Genomic DNA, 15,296 nt, shown 5'->3' with positions numbered 1-15,296 from the left:
ATATCCTCCGTTAGCGAGGATACATGCATCCACCCTCCATCGCATGGAATCCCTGATGCGCTGATGCAGCCCTGGAGAATGGCGTATTGTATCACAGCCGTCCACAATACGAGCACAAAGAGTCTCTACATTTGGTACCGGGGTTGCGTAGACAAGAGCTTTCAAATGCCCCCATAAATGAAAGTCAAGAGGGTTGAGGTCAGGAGAGCGTGGAGGCCATGGAATTGGTCCGCCTCTACCAATCCATCGGCCACCGAATCTGTTGTTGAGAAGCGTACGAACACTTCGACTGAAATGTGCAGGAGCTCCATCGTGCATGAACCATATGTTGTGTCGTATTTGTAAAGGCACATGTTCTAGCAGCACAGGTATGAAATCATGATAACGTGCTCCATTGAGCGTAGGTCGAAGAACATGGGGCCCAATCAAGACATCACCAACAATGCCTGCCCAAATGATCACAGAAAATCTGTGTTGATGACGTGATTGCACAATTCCGTGCGGATTCTCGTCAGCCCACACATGTTGATTGTGAAAATTTACAATTCGATCACGTTGGAATGAAGTCTCATCCGTAAAGAGAACATTTGCACTGAAATGAGGATCGACACATTGTTGGATGAACCATTCGCAGAAGTATACCCGTGGAGGCCAATCAGCTGCTGATAGTGCCTGCACACGCTGCACATGGTACGGAAACAACTGGTTCTCTCGTAGCACTCTCAATACAGTGCGTAGCACTCTCAATACAGTGACGTGGTCAACATTACCTTGTACAGCAGCAACTTCTCTGACGTTGACATTAGGGTTATCGTCAACTGCACGAAGAATTGCCTCGTCCATTGCAGGTGTCCTCGTCGTTCTAGGTCTTCCCCAGTCGCGAGTCATAGGCTGGAATGTTCCGTGCTCCCTAAGACGCCGATCAATTGCTTCGAACGTCTTCCTGTCGGGACACCTTCGTTCTGGAAATCTCTCTCGATACAAACGTTCCGCGCCACGGCTATTGCCCCGTGCTAATCCATACATCAAATGGGCATCTGCCAACTCCGCATTTGTAAACATTGCACTGACTGCAAAACCACGTTCGTGATGAACACTAACCTGTTGATGCTACGTACTGATGTGCTTGATGCTAGTACTGTAGAGCAATGAGTCGCATGTCAACACAAGCGCCGAAGTCAACATTACCTTCCTTCAATTGGGCCAACTGGCGGTGAATCGAGGAAGTACAGTACATACTGACGAAACTAAAACGAGCTCTAACATGGAAATTAAGCGTTTCCGGACATATGTCCACATAACATCTTTTCTTTATTTGTGTGTGAGGAATGTTTCCTGAAAGTTTGGCCTTACCTTTTTGTAACACCCTGTATATATTAAAATCTGAGTGGTACTGGGATTCGAACCGCCGTCTTGTCTACGAGCCGCCTGCAACGCGCGAAGGCTAAACGCTTGACCACAACGACTAACTACAACCGGCTTTTACGCACAGATATGTCAGTTACGCCAGTTACGCAATAAGTGAGTAAAACTTCTCTTGCGATTTTCTTGGAATCGCCAGAGTATTGCAGCTTAAAACTTGCACAAAAAAAAAAAAAAATGGTTCAAATGGCTCTGAGCACTATGGGACTTAACATCTGTGGTCATCAGTCCCCTAGAACTTAGAACTACTTAAACCTAACTAACCTAAGGACATCACACACATCCATGCCCGAGGCAGACAACTTGCACATTCTGTTGCTTTAATGGCCTACTAAAGGAGTACAAAGTTTGAAGCAAATCCGTGATTCCAACGTCGTGGCCGCCCCTTGTCAGCTTCACAAGAGAAGGGTCTGACATCTGGATCACCGATTTTGATCAAGTTTTCAAGGACGTTCTATACTGTAAATAAAGGGACACGTGTTTTGGCTTTTTGCAAGACAATCCCTCGTTTTTGGAAAAAATCGAGGTCAGAGGTGATGTCGGAACATGGTATTTTGAATGCTATCTATCGAAAGATCGTCTAAAAACGAACAGTTTTTGTTAATATGATATGTGGTCATAAGTTAACAATATTCGGGTTATTAAAGTTTTTGTGTTTTCATGCTGTAGCTTGGGAACCCGTCATTCTCCGTGTCTAACAGAGCGTCGTCGTCGGTCGAGCGATTACTTTCAGTTTTTCTTGTTTACGGATGCACGTAAGTTTTTTGTTCCCATAACTTGTTAATACAGACTTTCGTTGTCTTGAACACCAAAAAAAAAAAAAAAAAAAAAAAATGATCGGAGGGGTCGGGAAGAGGAAGGCATCATGGCCAGGTCTTTGGTTTCGACCACTGCCCGTTCTGTCTACTCCGGCCTGAAGCTGACTGGTCTACTTCCTTAAGGAGAAAGAAGGTGACAGTTCGGATCCACCTGGAGAAATGTTGCTGTTAATAATTTTTCTTTTTTCTTTGTAATTATTCGACCTGCAAATAGCCAGGAAAAAAGGGGTGGTCAAGACATTAGACTACAAAACTGCTGGTCCGTGCCGGCCGTAGTGACCGAGCGGTTCTAGGCGCTACAGTCTGGAGTTGCGTGACCTCTACGGTTGCAGGTTCGAATCCTGCCTCGGGCATGGATGTGTGTGATGTCCTTACGTTAGTTAGGTTTAAGTCGTTGTAAGTTCTAGGGGACTGATGACCTCAGAAGTTAAGTCCCATGTGCTCAGAGCCATTTTTTTGCTGGTCCGTTTGTGTATGTGATAATATTCTGGTAATGGGACAACTTTTATTTTCTTTTTTTTCTCTCAAGTAAATCGTCGGTAGGTGTGTTTAATATTCAAATATTATAACGTGTTGACAGTTATTTTCATCGTGATACATGGAAATGAGCGATTGGCGTCATTGGCCGCCTTGGTGCAGGTCTTATTACATTCCACACTACATTAGGCGACGTGTGCGGGATGGGGATGAAATGATGATGAAGGCAACACAACACCCAGTCCCTGAGCGGAGATTATCCCCGACTCAGCCGGGAATCGAACCCGTGCCCGTAGGACGGCAATCCCTTACGCTGACCACTCAGTTATCGGGGCGGACATCGTGATACATCACTCGCAATGATAGAACTTCTGTAGTTAGATGATAATGCTAAACCGACCTGCACCATGAAACTGATGTCACCGAAATATACCTCTCTTTTTCAATCGTGTGACGTTTACCTCTATCACACTACTTGAAAATCATGCGACATTACAGCAGAGCAGAGAATTATAAGTCGCTACCGAAATTCATGCGTTGATCCATAACCAGTTATCCACGCATGTCTTTCAAGATATGATTTTATACGCTTAGTATACATCCAAATTGATACCTAATATATCTGTTTTTAGCGACGTGAATCAGATATGTTTTCCACGAACATTGTACAGGAAGAGTGTCAGTGCGGCGAGATTTCGTTCGTGTATTGCGCATGATGTGAGAAATATTTACGTTTTGCCTGTTTCCATGATAAGTTCGACCATACTCATTGCGAGAACGCTCGCGAACCGACGTTGAGTTAGGATTACGCAATAATATACTTTAGGTGTATCTTTGTAATATGTATCATGGTGAAAATAATTTTCAGTACTGTACTTATTTGATTATTTATCACGCTTCCGGATGTTTTACTTTAAAATATGAAAGAAAGGTATTCCGATTATCATAAGATTATCAGATAAGACGAAACAAGTATCGAATGAAAAAAAACCACGCCCAAGAATCGAACACAGACCAGCAGCTTGGTAGTCGACTGCCCTGACTGTTTTTTTTTTTTTTTTTTTTTTTTTAATGTTCGACCCGGCTGCGAATCGAATCTGGAACCACATGATCTAGAGGAACGCACACTAACCACTTTTTTTCCGTCTAACTACTTCTTCCACTGAGTTTAACCTTTAAAAAAATGAAAGAAAAATCAAAGCTACACCTACTTGGTACCGCCAGTTTTACCCTACCGCTAAAAAAAATAATGAATTATCCCTCTTCAGGCGTTACCCCTAATTATTCCAGAAAATTCTCCCAAGGCGACAGGATCCAGTGTTCTATAACTTTTTTTTACATGATTATAATTAGTAAATGTGTACAGATGAAAATCCTATGAAACATAATGTTACCAAAAAGGTATTAAAAACGCAGATAACATTTGTAGGTTACTTGTGCAACTTCAACTAGCAGATTCTTTCTAACAGAAATGACACAAATGGCTGTTTCTTGTCCACTTACACCTGCGTTATCTCCAACAATGCCACGTAAGATATCTACAACAGATTGATTCTGTTTTGTTAATGTCTCAGTAAATGCAGCTTTCCATGAATCAGTCAGTCTCTTTTCTTTGCCACTACTTGCAATTCGGGACTAGATTAACCTTATCCATTACGGATATTTTAGAACCCGTGACTGTTAATTGAATGTAAATATGTTACATAAAACTGCAACCAGTTTTTGTTAAGAAGAACTAGGGACTGTCTAGCAGAAGATCGAAACATGTCTCTTTATTTTCAATATAGAACATCCTTGCAAACATTATCACAATCGGTGACTCACATGTCAGAACCTCCACAGCAACGTTTAATAAACCTAGTTTGAAAAGTATTTGAATAATACAGGGTCCGGCAAAAATACCTCCCGTGTTTGCAGAGACCACTGTGCGAGTTGTGGTGGGGTTACTGATGTGGAAGAGGTACCGATCGACAGCGGTATACCTTCCATTTTCAGAAGGCGCAGTGGCTTGGCTATGTGAGCATCGTGCGTTTGTCGTGGAGAACTATATTCGTAATGGTGGTTCTGTGATTATTACTCAGCAAGTATTTCGCATTCAGTTCAAACAGGGCCGATATGATTCTGTTCCTAATAGAAAAACTATGCGAGTTTGGGTATCAGACTTCAGAGCATCGAGTTCTCCACTGAAAAGAAAATATATTGGACGACCGGAAAATGTTGTGCGTGTGAGAGCATCCGTCCAGCAATTTCCAAAGCGTCAGCGCTTAAACATGAGCTGCGCTGAGATTGACTGATAGGATCATCTGCACAGAGATCTTCACGTACACCCCTGCGAAATGATTGCTATCCAGAAATGGAGTAAGAGAGAATTTGAAACTTACAGAGCTGTACGTGAGAAAATACCTCCCAGCACTGAACTGATTTCTTTTGATAAGGCCCACTTTCACTGGTCAAATTCTGTAGATAAATAAAATTTTCGTTACTGGGCACCAGAAAACCCTCAGGAACTTCACCAACGACCACTTCACAGCCATCGTGTGACAATATGATACACCCTAACTGAATTAAGTGTGTGCGTTCCGTATTTTTTTCGAAAAAGATGACGTAACGGTAACAGTTAATTCAAACTACTACTGTCACATGATAGAGACCCAGTTTGTTGTGGGAGGTGCCTGGTTCCCACAATACGGCGCCACAACTCACACCTCTCGGCGTTCTCTAGAAATTTTAAGAGAGTTGTTCCTCGCACGTCTTCTCTCTTCACGATCCTGCAAGCACGTAGGAGGCAATAACCCAGGAAGTGGCTGCCATTCCACAGGAAATGACTCAAAGAACTATGGCCAACTTCCGGGAAATGCTTGGTCAATGTGCTAACAATGGATAACAATGGACTACGCCGTTCACCGACCATAATTTTTAAAATAACCTAGTGCTAAACGGCATAGAATTTGTAGTTTACAAATAAAACTACTTTCTCTGTATCTGTCTTTGCTTGTTTGTAACTATCTTGTAACACGCCCGGGAGTGCTAATGGGGGTGGGGGACCTTTAACTGGTTGTCGTTTCGTGACCGTGCGCCCTGTCCACACCACGTAATGGGTAATCCCGCGGCGGTCGTACTGTTCTGCTCCACAGCTGGCTGTTGGCTTGCCTGAAATTATCTATCGAAAAAATGCAAGCGGGTTTAGGGGAGCCGCTCAACGGTTAAACACAACACTGTCCTATGTCTGCTATGAACATCTATATTCTGAGACAATATGGAAACCACAGGTTGCACTGTTTACAGTCTAAATCGTAAATGTTTATTTCAATTAACAATCTTGATGATTAACAGTCCAAAATATAATTCAGACGAACGTACGCGTAACCGACACGACGCGGGTGATTGTTGATGATGCGGAAGCCGAATGATCGAACGAAAGTTCTTACGCTCGTCACACATACAGATATCTGGTAATAGTCCTGATTGTCACAAGTAGTGATATAACACTGTTTGTAAAGTTAATTTTTCAGTTCTCAATTCTCAATTGTACGAGCGTGCGCGAAACCGTCGCGGCGCGGCTGATTGTTGATGATGCGGAACGCGATGATCGAACGAACGTTCTCGCGCTCGCTACAAATCACTGGCACTTGATTGCACTCTTTTGTGGTAAATAGTATTACTGATTCACATTTGTTCATTCTTGGAGACCGAACACGGTGCGGATGATCGATGCTATGCGACACGCAACGAGAGGATAAATAAATACGTTATTAACGCCACTGCTCATTTTCAATTACTTCTTGACGCACTTTCCTCTGAACCATTTCCGTATGTCATCACTTTACTCTACTAGCACTTGTAGCAACACTTCAACCTGAATACTAACAATGGTTCTACATGTAGAGCTACACACTACACCACATAACAGTTTCGTGTCCCGTGCTCCACTCACTACAGACGCGGCTGCCCGCAAAGATACTCCACAACTAAACCAGCGATATGACAATACGCTTACAACCTATTGAAATACGGGAGGTCGGACCCTGTACGTCTATAGCTGGTGGAAAACCACAACTCAGGTGTCTGTCAGTAAAAGTAAAGTAAAGCTCGGCGTTCTGGCCCTGATGGGCCAATCGGGACTGACCGACCGCCATGTCATCCTCTGTTAGTGGCGTCACTACACGCAGTATGGAGGGCCGTGGAGTCAGCACGCCGCCCTCCTGGGCGTTGTCGGCTTTCTTGAACTTGGATCCGCCATCCGCCATTTGTCACTCAGGTGGCTCCTCAGTTGACATCACGAGGCTTAGTGCATTCCGTTCTAGTCCTCTCGCCAAGGGTAAACCCCGTCAGAACAGGAAATCGAACCCGGATCCTGTGAATAGCAGCCAGACTCGCTGACCACTGAGCTTTGAAGGCGGACTAGGTGTCAGTCAGGAGTGACGTCAAAAATCCGAAATACGTTCTAGGGCAGGGCTTAACAACTGGCCGGTTTTGAGCGCGAGTACTCGCGTCTGCTCAGGCACGTGCTCGCGAGCAGGTGCAAGGTCGCGGAGTAGGGAGGGAGGGGAGGGAGGGGAAATGCGCGCGCACGTTTGAATGTGATCTCGCGTTCTTAGCAGATTTAACTAGCCATCTGAATGCTTTGAACATTTTACTACAAGGTAAAGATCTGCTAATTACTCATTTCATAGATCGAATACGAGCTTTTAAAATGAAATTGACACTTTGGGTGAGTCAGCTGGAAACAGGAAACCTAGCTCATTTTCCTAAATTATCATCCATGCAAGATGTTCACAAAGACTGTGAACGCTATTCACATAGTTTAGTTGATCAGCGCTTTCAAGATCTGACAGCACTAGACAGTGATTTTGATCTGTTCTCTCCATATTCAGCGAATATTTAAGAGATTCGTCCTGAGCTGCAGCAAGAAATTATTGACCTGCAGTTTGACAGAGAATACAGAGACAAATTTCAGAACAAGAAAAACACTTTGGAATTCTACAGACACTTCCCTCAGGATAGATTTCCTCGTTTGCACAAACTGGCGGCTATAATAATATCAATGTTCGGTTCCACGTATGTTTGTGAACAACTGTTCTCTGCAATGAAATGTAACAAGACGCGCCTGAGAAACGCATTGTCTGATCGAAATTTAAACTGCACGCTGCGCCTAAAATGCACAAGAACAATTACTCCGAACATAGACGCAATTGTAAAGGGCAAAAAGTACAAGATAACCGAAAATCCCACACTTCAGTGACACCTTTTATTGTGTAACAGTTCACAAATTAATGCGAATGTAGAGGCATACACTAAGCTAATAAAATTATGTGGCATGTGTACATTCTCCTTTATTTGTTTCATTTGTCGCAGTAATAATTCCTGAGTGATATCCCTGCAGGTGGCCGCGGATTTACATTGACTGGCGGCAGCTGTTGTGTGCCCCACGTGACTTTCCCCACTCTCCGCTCTGGTCCGGTAGTGGGGGTAACGTGCTCGCACTGCTCTGTGCTCGCGCCTTGCTGCTCACAGCTTGCTCCGCGAGCACGTATGTTGTGAAGCCCTGTTCTAGGGCATTTAGAAACATACTGTTAATAAGACCAATGCTAAAATGTTACGACTAGCAAAGGTCGCGTATGAAACAAAAATCTTCCTGTGACAACTTTCCATTTACCAATAATTGTTAATTTAACCCATTTTATAATACTAATAGAATCAGATAATGTAGAAAGCCAATATTCGAGTATAACGAGAAGTAGAAAACCAGAGCACAGTGAGAATGGAAGTAGCGGTAAGGATATGGGGTTGCAATCTGTCGATTTATTTATAAGTAGCCTTTATAGTCGGAGACATGTATCATTTACAGTTCATGACTTTATTGACAAAACAGTTCTAGAAATGTGTATAGCACTTACAAAAATTTCTATACCCGACAGAAAAGCGATCGAAACTACGCATCACAGATTGTTCTTCCGTTGGATCACACTACATACTTTACTAACGCTTGTAGTCTTCAAATAATCCGATCGAGTTTTTGTTGGATAAAATAAACAGTTGTAGAAGGCAGCTCGACATAAATACGCGCATCGAACAGATTTGAAGGAAGTATTTTGTTTTTCAAAACTCGAGGAAAATTCTTCTGTATGTGAGCCTCAATTAGTGATTTCCATGAAGAATATATGTACAAATGCACATAAAACAGTAATTGATTTTTTTCACACCCCCCTCCCCCCGCCCCGCCCCGTCCCGTCATGAACCGTGGACCTTGTGGTTGGTAGACTGGCTTGCGTGCCTTAGCGATAAAGATAGCCGAACCGTGGGTGTTAGCACAACGGAGGGGTAACTGTTCAGAGGTCAGACAAACGCGTGGTACTTGAAGAGGGTTAGCAGCCTTTTCAGTAGTTGCAGAGGCAACAGTCTGGATGATTGACTGACCTGGCCCTGCAACATAAACCAAAACGGAATTGTTATCCTGGAACTGCGAACGGCAGAAAGCAAGGGGAAACTACAGCCGTAATTTTTCCCGACAGCATGGGTAAAATATTCCGGAGGTAAAGTAGTCCCCGTTCTGATCTCCAGGCGAGGACTACTCAGGAGGATGTTGTCATTAGAAGAGACAAAACTGGCGTTCGACGGTTAGGAGCGTGGAATGTTAGATCTCTTTAATTGGGTAGGTAGGTTAGAAAATTTAAAAAAGGAAGTGCATAGGTTAAAATTAGGTATAGTGGGAATTAGTGAAGTTCAGTGGCAGGAGGAAAAGGACTTCTGGACAGGTGACTAAGTACAAAATCAAATAGAGGTAATGCAGGAGTAGGTATAAAAATTCATAAGGAAATAGTAATGCGCGTAAGCTACTATGAACAGCGTAGTGAGCCGCGCGGGATTAGCCGAGCGGTCTTAGGCGCTGCAGTCATGGACTGTGCGGCTAGTCCCGGCGGAGGTTCGAATCCTCCCTCGGGCATGGGTGTGTGTGTTTGTCCTTAGGATAATTTAGGTTAAGTAGTGTGTAAGCTTACGGACTGATGACCTTAGCAGTTAAGTCCCATAAGATTCCACACACATTTGAACATTTTGAACAGCATAGTGAACGCATTATCGTGGCCGAGATAAACACGGAGCCCTCACCCATCGCAGTAGTACAAGTTTATATGCCAACTATCTCCGCAGATGATGAAGAGACTGAAGAAGTGTATGATCAGATCAAAGAAATTATTCAGATAGCTAAGGGAGATGAAAATTGAGTTGTGATGGGAGACAGGAATTCGATAGCAGGAAAAAGAAGACAAGGAAAAATAGTAGGTGAATACGGACTGCGGGGGAAAGGAATGAAAGAGAAAGCCGCCTGGCAGAATTCTGCACAGAGTATTATTAATTTGTTGATAACACTTAGTTTAAGACTCGTCAAAGAAGGTTGTATACGTGAAAGAGACCTGGAGACCCATGAATGTTTAAAAATGATTATATAAAGTGAGACAGAGATTTTGGAACCAGGTTTTAAATTGTAAGACATTTCTAGCGCCAGATGTGGATTCTGCCCACAATTTACTGGTAATGAACAGTAGGTAAATCTAAATTGCGAAAAGGTAGGAAATTAAGAAGAAAGAACCGGCGGTTGTTGAGTTTCATAGGGAGTATTAGGCAACGCTTTTCTAAACCGGGGGGAAGGTATACAGTGGAAGACGTGTGGGTAGCCTTGAGAGATGAAATAGTGAAGACAGCAGAGAATCAAATAGTTAAAAAGACAAGGCCCAGTAGAAATCCTTATATAGCACAGGAGATATTGAATTTAACTGATCAAAGGAGAAAATATAAAAATGCAGCAAATGAAGCAGGCGAAATGGAATACAAACGTCTAAAGAATGAGGCAGAAAAAAAGTGCGAAATGGCTAAACAGGAAGGGCTAAAGAACAAATATAAGGATTTAGAAACGTATTTCACTTCGGGAAAGAATGATACCGCCTACGTGAAAATTAAGGAGGCAGTTGGAGTAAAGAGAAGCAACTGTGTGTCTATCAAGAGCACAGATGGAAAACTAGTCCTACGCGAAGAAGGGAAAGCTGGAAGGTGGAAGCAATATATACAGGGTCTATACAAGGAAAATAAACTTGAAACCAATATTATATAAATGTATGAGGATGTAGATGAAGATGAGATGGGAGACATGATACTGTGAGAAGAATCTGACAGGCCCTAAGTCGAAACAAGGCCCCGGGAGTAGACGACATTCCGTCGGAAGTGCTGATAGCCTTGGGAGAGCCCGTCATGGCAAAATTCTTCCATCTGGTGCGCAAGATGTATGAGACAGGCGAAATATCCTCAGAATTCAAGAAGAATATAATTATTCCAATTACAAAGAAAACAGGTGCTGACAGTTGTGAATATTACCGAACTATCAGTCTGATAAATAATGGTTGCAAAATACTAACACGAATTCCTTACAGAATGGAAAAACTAGTAGAAACCGGCCTCGGGAAAGATCAATTTGGACTCCGGAGAAATGTAAGAACACGCGAGGCAATATTGACCCAGCGACATCTCTTAGAAGATAGGTTAACGAAAGGTAAACCTATGTTAATAGCGTTTGTAGACTAAGAGAAAGCGTTTGACAATGTCTACTGGACTACTCTATTTGAAATTCTGAAGGTAGCAGGGATAAAAAACACGAAGAGAAAAGCTACTTACAACTTGTACAGAAACCAGACGGCTGTTACAAGAGTCGAGAGGCATGAAAGGGAAGCAGTTGTAGAAAAGGGAGTGAGACAGGCTTGCAGCCTATCCCCGATGTTATTCAATCTGCACACTGAGCAAGCGGTAAAGGAAACCAAAGAAAAATTTCGAGAAGGAATGAAAGTTCAGGGAGAAGAAATAAAAACTTTGAGATTTGCCGATGGCCTTGTAATTCTGTCGGAGACGGCAAAGGACTTTGAAAGCACATTGACTTGAAAGGAGGCTATAAGATGAATATCAACAAAAGCCAAACAAGGGTAATGAAATGTAGTCGAACTAATCAGGTGATGCTGAAGGAATTAGATTAGGAAACGAGACACTTAAAGTAGTAAATGCGTTTCGTTATTTGGGCAGCAAGATAACTGACGATGGGCGAAGTTGAGAGGATATAAACGGTATATCGCAGTGACAAGAAAAGCGTTTCTGAAGAGGAGAAATTTCTTAACATCGAATGTAGATTTAAGTGTTAGGAAGTCTTTTCCGAAGGTATTTGTGTGGACTGTAGCCATGAGTGAAAACGAAACAAGGAAGATAAAAAATTTAGGCAAGAAGAGAGTAGAAGCTTTTGAAATGTGGTGCTACAGAGGAATGCTGAAGATTAGATGAGTAGATCACGTAATTGGGGAGAAAAGAAATTTGTGGCACAGCCTGACTAGAAGAAGGGATCAGTTGACAGGACACACTTTGAGTCATCCAGGGATCACCTGTTTAATATTGGAAGGAAATGGGGGGGGGGGGGAAATTATAGAGCGAGACGAAGAGATGAATATAGTAATCAGATTCAGAAGGATATAAGTAACAGTAGTTATTCCGAGATGAAGAAGCTGCACAGGATAGAAACAATACGGAGAGCTGTACGAAAACAGTCTTCGAACTAAAGACCACAACAGCAGCAACAGGGGTTTTCATGGATTTTTGTGACTGTCTATACTTAAAGTATTCTTTGTGTGTGCTTCCTTCCTTTATACGTGAAACTGTTTTGTTTAAAATAACAAATGTCACAAGCTTCTGAGTTCTGAGAGCTGTAAAGAGATTAGGTACAATTACTGTTGTACGAACATTTAATTTGTGTGCAGCAACTATAAATTATCTTTGAGTTATACCGAAAAATTCTTATAAAATAACTGCGGATTTTAACCCGACATTTTATATTTGAGGATATACCCCTACACCTATTCAGACGCGCTGACAGATGCATCTGAGCAAAAGACGTGTAGCGTCAGAAAGTTCACTACATTTGGATGCCCAGAAACTTTAGTGGGACATGAGTGGTAATGAAACGCGATACATGAAATGGTACTCGCGTTAAGAGATAAGCTTTGGGAATTCTGCCAGGAGGAGCAGGTACAAATGTGTTGAAATATCTCTAACGACAGACGATATATGTTTGAAGTACTTATGTATCGTACTCTCTGTTCAATAAGGTACATACGGAAAAAAATCGCTTAGCAGGTACTTTTTGTTACGAAACAAGGCCAACTGTTTCTAAGAAAAAGTAGAAAATTGAGAGAGGAGTTGACTACACGAAAAATCGAATACCTTTAAAGAAAACTTTTTCCAAAAAGGTTGTCAGGGGTACCATGATTTTTTTTCTTTAGCAACAATGTTACCAGCTTCTATTAGTTACCCGACGTATTTTGTCCAGTAATAACTACTGCAATATCTAGAACAGAATGTCAGTATCAAGTAATAATTAGTCATAGCCTCTGTTTTTGTATGTGACAATTTTCCCACTTTACTCACAAGCTTTCGGTATTTCTTTCAATGGCTGCTATTTTTCTATGTTTCATCGAGCTTTTTTATTTCTCTAAGGTAGCTACGCGACTTTACCTTAATCGGAGATGACAGTTTCACCATAATACTATTCGTTATTGCGCTTTCCTGCATTACGTAAACCGAAATAGGTGAAAGACGCATTATACGAACTAATTAAAGATCCCACGGATACTACAAAACCAATTTCTTCATGTCTTATTTTATTTTATAATAACTTTTCCTCTGTTTAGGGAAAAACAATCGCATTTGGAGCATCTAAGAAGTCTTGAAGAAGAACTCGATGTCCAGGTCGCACGCATAGAACAGAAGGCCAAAGAGGAGGCAGAAGCAAGATTTGAAGCTGAGAAGAGGTTGTTGAAGGAAAAAATGGAAGCCGAAATGGCCGAACTGCAACTCCACCTAAAACTATTCCAAAAGGTGAGTCCAACATAACAATGAAGTGATGTCTTTCGTCTACCGTGAGTGTGTTTGTAAATTGTGGATGTGTCTTGATTAAACTGTCAGTTACCAGTCATAAAAATGTTTTATTTGCCTAGTCATAAAGAAATTCGAGCGCTGGCAGCTTCTACGAGGCATTGGACCATTTAGAGTACAAAAATTTGAGTAGTGCAGCATCACCCACAAAAATTGTCAATGTTTAAGTGCAGCATTTGCAAATATAACTGTTCAATTGACTGGAGAATTCTTGCCACCTATTTCGAAAAAGGACTGAATATTCTATTCTGCTAACAGTGGATTCGTTTATGTTTTCGCATCAGTGGTCATACACGACGAAGTTACTTTGATTCCCTGTTTAACCGAGCGCTGCTCAGTTTTACCTTCTCAGAATGAGATTTTCACTCTGCAGCGGAGTGTGTGCTGATATGAACCTCCTGGCAGATTAAAACTTGTGCCGGACTTTTATCAGGTAAGTGCTCTACTAACTGAGCTACTCAAGCACGACTCACGCCCCCTCTCTCATAGCTTCAATTTTGCCAGTACCTCGCCTCCTACATTCGAAACTTCACAGAAGCTCTTCTGCGAACCTAGCAGAACTAGCACTCCTGGAAGAGGGTTGGGTTGGGTTGTTTGGGGGAGGAGACCAAACAGAGAGGTCATCGGCCTCATCGGATTAGGGAAGGATGGGGAAGGAAGGCGGCCGTGTCCTTTCAAAGGAACCATCCCGGCATTTTGCTGGAGCGATTTAGGGAAATCACGGGCCGCGCGGGATTAGCCGAGCGGTCTTAGGCGCTGCAATCATGGACTGTGCGGCTGGTCCCGGCGGAGGTTAGAGTCCTCCCTCGCGCATGGGTGTGTGTGTTTGTCTTTAGGATAATTTAGGTTACGTAGTGTGTAAGCTTAGGGACTGATGACCTTAGCAGTTAAGTCCCATAAGATTTCACACTCATTTGAACATTTTTTTTTTTTTGGAAATCACGGAAAACCTATATCGGGATGGCCAGACGCGGGATTGAACCGTCGTCCTCCTGAATGCGAGTCCAGTGTGCTAACCACTGCGCCACCTCGCTCGCTCACTTCTGGAAGAAAGGATATTGCGAAGACATGGCTTAATCACAGCCTGAGGGATGTTTCCAGAAGGAGATTTTCACTCTGCAGGGGATTGTGCCCTGATATGAAACTTCCTGACAGATTAAAACTGTGTTTCTCTTTCTGGAAACATCCCCCAAGCTGTGGCTAAGCCGTGCCTCCGCAACATCCTTTCTTCGTGGAGTGCTAGTACTGCAACGTTCGCAGAAGAGCTTCTGTGAAGTCTGGAAGGTAGGAGACGAGGTATTGGCAGAATTGAAGCTGTGAGGGCGGGTCTTGAGTCGTGCTTGGGTAGCTCAGTTGGTAGAGCACTTGCCCGTGAAAGGCAAAGCTCCCGATTTGGAGTCTCTGTCCGGCACAGTTTTCATCTGCCAGGAAGTTTCACTCTTACGTTGTCGCCACGTTACGTAGTCCATGAAAGTACTCGATGAGTGAGTAGTTTCTATAAGACTATTCGCAAATTTTTTTAAAAGAAGGAAGGACATAGATGAGCTGCAGAGAGACTAACAGATAAGTAGTGACTGATGAAAAAATTGACAACTGACTCTAAATACAAATGTGTGTAAC

General features: G+C 42.7%; 1 protein-coding gene across 1 annotated transcript in view; it reads left to right on the top strand.

Moving 5' to 3' along the window:
• The window catches only part of LOC126184412 (ras and EF-hand domain-containing protein-like), a 195,427-nt gene that overhangs the window by 20,973 nt on the left and 159,158 nt on the right, over positions 1–15,296 (top strand). Inside the window, exon 3 of the mRNA XM_049926796.1 lies at positions 13,433–13,619. Coding sequence (XP_049782753.1) covers positions 13,433–13,619 — 187 coding nt within the window. The remainder of the gene's footprint in view (positions 1–13,432; positions 13,620–15,296) is intronic.

This window comes from Schistocerca cancellata, chromosome 4 (genome assembly GCF_023864275.1).
Source record: "Schistocerca cancellata isolate TAMUIC-IGC-003103 chromosome 4, iqSchCanc2.1, whole genome shotgun sequence".
NCBI lineage: Eukaryota > Metazoa > Arthropoda > Insecta > Orthoptera > Acrididae > Schistocerca > Schistocerca cancellata.
The sequence above is the reverse complement of the archived record's forward strand: the minus strand, read 5'-3'. Positions and strand labels throughout refer to the sequence as shown.